The sequence below is a fragment of the Malus domestica genome, chromosome 05 (genome assembly GCF_042453785.1).
Source record: "Malus domestica chromosome 05, GDT2T_hap1".
NCBI lineage: Eukaryota > Viridiplantae > Streptophyta > Magnoliopsida > Rosales > Rosaceae > Malus > Malus domestica.
This window is the reverse complement of record NC_091665.1, coordinates 22,428,060-22,437,243: the sequence shown is the minus strand read 5'-3', so window position 1 is coordinate 22,437,243 and position 9,184 is coordinate 22,428,060. Positions and strand designations below refer to the sequence as shown.

The following is a 9,184-nucleotide window of genomic DNA, read 5'->3' as shown; positions in this document are numbered from 1 at the left end:
GTGTGAATTGCTTGTTTGAACTTAGTTAGTGATTGTTAATCACTTGAATGATTTTGGAAATGAGTTGAAATTGAATTTGCGAACTACGAATGGCTTGATCCCTTTGTAGGGTGCATAGGCAGTCTAACGAAGAGGTTAGATGCAGCCATAGAGATTAAGCATGATTTTATTTTTGGTCTATCACCGAATATTAGCTTCCAAATAAGAATTTTTGGGTCGTTACAAATAATCTTATCAGTGTTGCTGCTAAAGAAATCCTTGTCAAGGTAGTGGCCTAATCCATCCCTCTCTGCTCAATGAGCTACTACCTTCTCCCCAAATCCTTTTGTGAGGATTTAAATCGGCTGGTGGCTAAATTTTGGTGGGGTGGTGCCGATGATGCACGTAAAATCCATTGGTTGGCTTGGGATAAACTATGTCTTCCAAGGTGTGATGGTGGTTTGGGATTTAAGAACCTATACGCTTTTAACCTTGGCTTCCTAGCCAAGCAAGGTTGGACGCTTCTCTCTGCGCCTTCCTCTTTGGTTACGTGGATACTGAAGGCCAAATATTATCTTTACTGCTCCTTCCTAGAGGCGGTGATCAAGCCAGACACTTCTTAAGGCTGGAAAAGTATTTGTACTGTGAAGAAGGTCATCAATTCAGGCTCGAGATAGCAGATCGGCATGGGAGATTCGGTCTATATTTGGAATGATCGATGGCTTTCGCTACCTTCGAGACTCAAATATTTTTCCCCTAAACCTTCTTTATGCGGGGTGTCTTTTGTCAAGGATCTTATCGATCATAATGGGTGCTGAAAGGTATCACTTGTTAAGAGTCTCTTCAGTAATATTGAATCTGATGTAATTTTATCTCTTCCACTTAACATCTGTTGTCCGGATGATTGGTTGATCTGGCATTATGACAAAAAGATTCCTTTACGATTAAGTGCATACCATGTTGCATGGTATTCTCTGTAACAACGAAGGGAGGCTCCCTCAATGTCCTCTAATGCAAATTCCTCAGGCCTACTCTAGAAGAAACTCTGGGTAACCAGGGTACCTACCAAGGTTAAAATTTGTGCTTGGAAAATTGCTAGAGATATTGTCCCCACCAAGATGAACCTGAGAAAAAAAAGGTTCAATTTTGATCTTCTTTGCTCCTTTTATGGCACCCCTGAAGGATCTACCCCGCATGTGATGTGGGACTGTTCTTTTGCCAAATGCATGTGGCTAGCCTTACCTGTTGGTTATCCCGATGTGCCTCACCCTTCGGATGTGCTGAGTCGTATGGTTCTTTGGGTTGGGTATCTTTCGGCCCCTAATTTCGAAATTTGCCTTATGGTGTTGTGGGCTATCTGGGGAACAAGGAATGAAAAGCTCTGGAATGATACTGTCGAAAGTCCGGATATTGTTCTATCTCACTGTCTCTAATGGTGGCAGGAGTATAATCGCTCCTTGCCTTGTCGACCTCCCTCCTTTTCCTCCTGTTACTTCCCATTGGTCTCGCCCTCTAACTTCCATGTTTAAAATCAACACTGATTGTGTGTGGAATGAACGGTCCAAACGGGGAGGTATTGGTGTGGCGAGATGATTAGGGTGCTTTTGTGGCGGGTGTGTGACAATTTTTTGAACATATTGGCTCTCCTATGGTTAGTGAGGCATTGCTTGCTAGAGAGGGTGCTTTGCTGGCGACTTAAAGGGGTTTTCAAAACTTCATATTAGAAAGCGATTCCCTCCAAATTGTGCCTGCACTTAATGATCCTTCCACTAATTTGTCTATCATTGGGCATATTATTAAGGATTCTAAGCGCTTCTTGCCTCAATCACTGGAGCTATTTCTACCAATGTTCGTCGTCAAGCAAATGGTTGTGCCCACCGGCTAGCGCGTTATGCTCTTCTTTCAAATTCCAATTGCACATGGAATGGGAACCCTCCGGATCTGATTCCCCTTTTGAAAGATGTTTTGTTGTAATATTCCTTGGATTTGAATGAATGAAATGTTATCGCCCCTTCACAAAAAAATAAAATAAAATTCCACTGGCAAGGTGGACGGTAAAATTCAATCGATCAAGAATAAAGCACTTTATTTTATTTTATTTTAATATGGATTTTGGTAACTTGCTAGTAAGACATATGCATGCTACGGTCAAAGTTGCATAATTACTTGCCTAGCTTGAAGTCTTACTATTGCCTCAACCAAGAAAAACCTAATTTGCATTATTTGGCTGAAACGATAAATGTTTGTGGAAAACTCCTCTTGGCCATCTACTACACATATTCGAAAGTAATTACTGGCTTATGACCAAGCAATTATTTCTTGCTACTTGTTTCTTATAGATATAACGCCGATTGTGCAAATCCATATATTTAAAGAGTTCATAATGACTTTTAAATGCTAATGATTTTAGCACCTCAACTTTGAGTTACATAACAAACTCATACTTGAACTTTTTAATGTTCTACATCAACGTACTAATTCTTTACAATGTCAGACATCCGTTAAAAAATCCGTGAGTTTAATTGTTAATTGATGAATGGGCAAGTAGAGGTCTCACATATTCACTAACTATCAAATTTGTGCTACGTGGCAAAAAGTTTAAAAATACATTTTATTATTTAAGAATGCCAAAAAAAACTAATTGAAATATATAATTATTTTTTTTTTCAAAAAATATATATATAATTACTTAATTAAATATAAACTAGCAAAGATCACACACTCCATATGTGAGAAATATAATTTTTATTTTTTTCAAATATTTTTTTTTTTATGGTAGGAATTATGGCAGGCATAAAAAGGTGTTGGCAATTATGGCGAGAAAAAGAGAGAGAGTTTAAAGGGTAGTGATAGAATGTAGAAAAACTTGTGTGGAGTGTCACTAGACTGTGTTGACACTCACTCAAAACTTGCCATTTGTTAAACTAAATTAATAAAGGACTCCATACTAATTTTAAATAAAAATTAAAAAATAAATTAGTACATAATTAATTAGTTATTAAAATCGAATAACAAACTGTTTGGGTCCAAAGCAATGCTTTGGGCCGAAGGTAACAAATGGGCCAAGACTCTTGATCCAGTGGTAGTAAGGGGGATCATGGGCCGGCTGGGTACTAGGGGTTGTCTAAGCTGTTTGTCGATCGAGTCCCCTTATGAGAATGATTGATTTGGATAAAGATGAAGGATGAATCCTTAAACCCCTAGGAATGTTAAAGCTAAAGGCACTAAGGAGCACGGAAAGAACCTGGTTCGTTGTGCAGATGTGTTCAAAGTCCTAATTAAAGTAGGATTGGCCGAGTCTTAGTTAGATCAGGATGAGGAGTCCTAGTTTGGGTTAGGTTCTAACTTGGCCAGAAGTAAGTTCGCTACTATAAATACAAAGGATGAACACACATTCAACCCCTCCAATTCAACACACAAACTGTCTTGCGCAAACTCTCGCTCTACGCGAAACCTCTCAACAACCTTGAGATTTTTTATTTTCTTTTTCGCTGACACATCTTCAGTTTGGATAAACAACACTGTGAAGGCAACCGGCGAACATCTTCAGTTTGGATAAATAGCACTGTCGCTGTAGAATCAGCCGACTGCGAAGCACATTTAGTTTGGATAAACACTACTACATCAAGGCCGACTGGTTATCTATCCAAGTCTCGATCGAGAAGGGTTTTCGAATCCTTATTGGCAGAGGTCGTCTCACGAGCCTTCTCGGCAAAGTGAGGTGTTACGAAACACTAGACTCGATGCATTGAATGTCGAGTGGTTTTATGATTGGATACTCACAAGTTGGGTTTAGAGTTTGGCATTCTGACGGCTGAACCACATTTACGATTAAGACGTACATTTGCTTTGAATATTTGTGTCCATATAGTCTAGTGTCGATTCGGCGTGTTTATACTCTTACGAATATAATCACCATGACCAAATTCGACACCAACGATTTGTGAACTTCGTAGAACTAGCAACCTTGTCTTCAGACTCTAGAACCCGAAGGCCGAGACATGTTCCTTTCTCGGCCGCAATCGCAGGATGAAGAAGTCAGCAGCGTATCCGACGCAACATCAACATATTTTACTCCTCGGCCGACGAGTTGTCACACCCACATACAACCGAAGGACGTAATTAACTCATTAGTTACTCGGCCTGCGCGCCACGTAGGCTTGGTAGTTTTTAGGGTCAACACAAACATAAAGGCTTAATTTTCTCAAGCGCACCTCCTCCCTTATTAGTACATTTCGACAAAAAAAATTAAAATTAAAATAAATTCTCAAGCGCACCTCCTCCCTTCTCCTTGCCATTCCCACCCACTCCGATCATTAAATCAATCCATGCCCAAAAATATATTTGAATCTTGTTCACTTCATCTAACCTAGAAAAACCTTGTTATTTTTCTCGATCACTTTTTTCAATTAATCATACCAGTACACTAATTGTATAGAAATCCTTTTTCCTTTACTCAGTCATTTTAATCTCCCAAGCTGTAAGAGACTGCCATTTCCATTTGTCCCAAAGTCAACATCTTTATAATTCAGATATGAACACCTTTGTGACTTTGACATATAAGGTGTCAAAAGCCTTCTTATCAGATCAATATTTCTATCTGCCACCTCCACCCCTTCGTCTTTCCGATGGAGCTGGAATGGGGTGGGGTTTGTGTTTCATGTTTTCACCTTTTACTTTTAAATATTTTTTTTTAGGTTTTATGTTAATATTCTGAAACTATTAAACAATTCTTATATTCAATGTTTTAACAAATGTCAAGTTTTGAGTGGGTGGTAGTGCCACTTAGCACATTCTAGTGGCAAGTCGAACCAGACACAAGTTTTTCTCGATAGAGTGACATGGTTGTGAGGTTTAGAAAAAAAATAGTAAAAAGTTGTTTATATGAAATTACTTTAATACTCACATTTTTTTTCTTTTTAACATTTTTTATTTATGTATTAAATGTTATAATTGTAATTTCAATGGTTTTTGGTTGACAAAGAAAGTTTTATTAATATGTAATTTAGATGACAAAGAGAGTTCTATTAATATGCAGAAGCGGCATTAAAGGGGAGAAAAAGGTGTAATCGCACAGGGTCCCCAAAATTTTTTGGAAATCTTATATTTATTTTTTGAACAAATGATTATTTATACTAAGGGGGTGGAGAGTGGGCTAAACCTTACAATGGGCTAGCAATAATATGGTTGAAATTCGCTTTTGGCAAGAATCGAACTTAAGATTTCTTACTTACAAGTGAAGAGGAATGTCACTAGACTGTAGTACTAAGTAGCGGTACCTTATATTTATATGTAATAATGTTATATATTAAAAAAAATACTTTTATTAGCACTTTAAAATCTCATAGTACACTTCTTATAAGTGTAGATTTTTTTCTTTCTAAATATAAAAATTTGGGGTGCACATAAGAGATTAGGAGTGTCAATAACACCTTAAAAATGATTTTCTTTTCAGTTTATTGTATAATAATGCTATATATTCTAGTGAAACTTTAAAGTTAGAGTTTTTTTTTTTTGTCGAAAAATAGAAATTTATTGAATTAAATACGAATAGATACATTTGCATCTTCTGCTAAAACATTAAAAAGAAACTCAGGACCTAACTCATCCCAGCCAAACCTCCCGCCATGCTTAACAACACACTGCCACCGAATGAGCTGCACGATTGCATTGCCGAGGGGTAAAGCAAACCTTTACCAACTGGAAGAACCTCATCATTCTCCAAATATCATGGAGATAAACCTCAAGAGACACATCAGCTATGGCCTCTTTGTTCAAACACTGAACCAACCCCTTCGAGTCCGATTCCACCACCAACCGAATGCCATCTTCCATAATCTCACAGTGAATAATCGCCTCCATCCCTTCCCTAACCGCCTCAGCCTCAGCCATCATCACTGAGCCATACCGGTCACCGCCTAAGATTGAACTAGTTTTGTGTATATAGTAAAGGTTAAGTTTGTAACTCTTTTTACTTATTATTTAATGACATTTGTAAACTTACAATTAGTGAGTCCTAAAATTTGTCTTGATTTATATTATTACTTTATAGTACCAATATATTGTCCTAATAAAAAATAATAATTAAAAAAAAAAAAAAAAAACCTATCTTAAAAAGGAGCCATTTTATAAATTTCTCACAGGGCTTCGAAATCTCAGAGACGGCCCTGTTAATATGTAATTTACATTAAGACCCTCCTCTACCTTGAATTTTACTGTGAAAAACTTCCCCTGCTATTTCTAATTTTGCAATGGGGATTTTGATTTATGGGAGAGCTTTTCAACCAATGCATCTCCCTAGTGTGGAGATAGGAAGACAATCATTTTCGGATTCAATCGCGTCCCCTGTCAAATTTCTAGTGAAATAAAGAATTTATTATGCAGCAACTTTCACATCGTTTGTTAGTTCTTTTGCTTTTATAGTAGTGGGAATACTGTAAAAGCCCAAATAACACACAACTTTGAAATTTCGCTTAATTCAAAATCTAAAAATTCAAAGATAGTGTCGAAGAAGTCTTCTTTAGTCCACTTCGTATTAATCGGTTAGCAGCTTAGGAGTCTTGAACTGTATTAAGCACGATTACATTGGCAGACTACGGGCACGGGGACATGGTCCCCAATGGGATGTCCAATACACCATCCAGCTTCCGGACAGATTATACAACCTAAGGATTGTGGTTTATAACATTCAAACCTGGGCTCTACGCCATTCGAGGGAATGATCAAAAGGGCTATTCAAGAATCTTTCGAGGGGTGGCTCTATGTCCCAAACCCGAGTATGATTACTTCTATCTCAGACTGCGTTTTAAGTCAAGTACGTTCTGCAACACAATGTTAAATAGGTTCAAATGAGGCATCAAGACTGGGAAATCCTCAAGAGGAATTTCGTTCCAATGGAGCTCTGATACTTGAAAGTGCCTTAGCCAAGCCAGTTAAGCATAGTCTGATCGAACACGTTTAGGTCTAGCGTATAGGTTCTGACAAATGGATTTTAAAGGTGTTTCGGACCCCTATACAAACGACCAAATCCTTAACAAACTTTTATTTAAGATTCACTAAGGACAAGCACGAAATTCGAATTGAGAAGGAAGTCCTCTTAGTGACACGCAATCTTTAAAATTCTAAAACCCAGAATGGGACAAGGTGAACGGATAAGCATGTGACGACCTACACGTTGCAATCTTATGCAAAGATTAAATCCCCAGTTGACTCTCAAAGTAATTATCAAGCCAACCCTTAATTTGCGTGCAGACTCATTAGTATTTGTTTAGATGTCAGAAGTAACGCCTTGTGCCGCGCATAATTAGAATCATAAAATTTCGGTTGTTGTAGATGATCTTGACAAGTTCTATAATTAAGCTGTAGCGTAAGGTATGTACAAAGTTACAACCATATGTTGGGATGGGCGCATTTTGTGGGATAATCAACTATCATCAGTAGCTCCATATATAGCTACGGCAAAAGTTTGAAAATTTATAGATTCATTTGGTAAGAAGGGCCTCAAAATGGTGATCAAGGGTCATTACCTTTGACCAACTCGACGGAATTTGAAATCATAATTAGGTTCAGTTACTTTTTTAGGTGATTAATTTTAGTTTCAGTTTCTTGTAAATGTATTTAAGGCCGTGTTACAATTGGCACACTAAGCTATTTCAGTTCTGCATGGCGCGGGTGTTTTGGCGACTTATAGGGGGTTCTTCCATGGCTAAAGGTCATACAAAAATAAAAAATAAAGAATTTATTTTCTACATCCACAAAAATAAAGAAATTCATCCTATAAATATTATCATAACTAAATACACCAACGCAGACGTACGTCTCAATTGATTTCCCATCAATCAATCGCCCCAAAATCTCTTCCAGCAGATATAATCCGAAGATTATTACGATTAAATATTAATCAACATGGAAGGTTTGTGCAAGAACAATATTTCATTACCCTTACTTTTGTTTTGCCTGCTAGCATTAGTTAGCGCACAAGATTCACCCGATGATTATGTGAAAGCCCACAACGCCGCTCGAGCGGAGGTGGGTGTTGTGCTGATGGAGTGGGACGAGGGGCTGGCAGAGAGCGCCAAAAACTATGCAAACAGGCAGGCCACCGGCGGCTGTGCACTTAAGCATTCCGGTACAGGTCTTGGTGAAAATATTGCAGTAAGCCCTGACGGTGACTTATCCGCTGCCATGGCTGTGGAAGGATGGGTGAGAGAGAAGGCGGATTATGATTACAGCACCAACGCTTGTGCCCCGGGCAAGCAGTGTGGCCATTACACGCAGGTGGTATGGCGTGACTCGGGTCTCGTAGGGTGTGGCAAAGCGGAGTGTGCCGATGGAAGTTCCTATGTTGTGTGCCACTATGATCCGGCTGGAAATTCTGCTGGAGAGAAACCTTACTAAACTCTTCTTTAAAGAAAAGGAATTTGATTAAAATTCGCGTGCCTTACTAAGTTACAAAGGTTTGTGAGCCCCAATTATATGCTGGCAAACTATGTTGGGAATACTAACCACATTCTTTGATACGGACAATCTTATTATATTTTTCTTGACTTTCTTTTTCATCTTGTAATGTTGTATAATAAGTTGAATCGTCCATTTTCTAACACCACTCTATAAAAATCTTCTTTACAGAAAATTAAGAAAATTTAAAATCATTGTCATCTAATGTTATCGAATAAATATATAGACAAATCATGTTACTCACTTAAACATTAAAATTTAATAACATTAATCGAACTTAAACGATTTCTAAACCGTGTGATAAAAGAATTCATGTGAATGATGGCGAAATTTTTCAAAGTTCCGAGTATTCAAGTGTTATCCACGTGTCATAAAATAAGTAGAGGCACATGGAAAAATATATTATCTGCTCTCTTGATGATGAATCATGTAATTAAGTACTTAGTGTATTTTGCTAAGAACTCGTTTGTAAGTGCTTTTAGGTACCGTTTGGTACGCAAACAGGACGAGACAGAACGGAACGGAAGTTCCATGTTATGTTTGGTACGCGCAGGACGGAATGGGGACAGTTGTTAGGTTTTGCGTTTGGTAAGCACAGGACGGAACGAAACCAAAAGATTAAATGACTAACTTACCTCTGTTTCGTCTGTTGTTTTGTACAATGTTTATGCGTAGAACGAGACGGGACGAGACAATTTTTTTTTTTGGAACTTGTTCATATTTGAACACATATATGATTATCTATGTT

The 9,184-nt window shown here is 37.9% G+C and overlaps 1 protein-coding gene across 1 annotated transcript; it reads left to right on the top strand.

Annotated features, from left to right (window-relative positions):
* Nucleotides 1–7,884: 7,884 nt before the first annotated feature.
* LOC103436280 (pathogenesis-related leaf protein 4-like) lies at nt 7,885–8,376 on the top strand. The gene has a single exon (XM_008374707.4). The coding sequence runs from the start codon at nt 7,885–7,887 to the stop codon at nt 8,374–8,376; it is 492 nt and encodes a 163-aa protein (XP_008372929.3).
* Nucleotides 8,377–9,184: the final 808 nt, after the last annotated feature.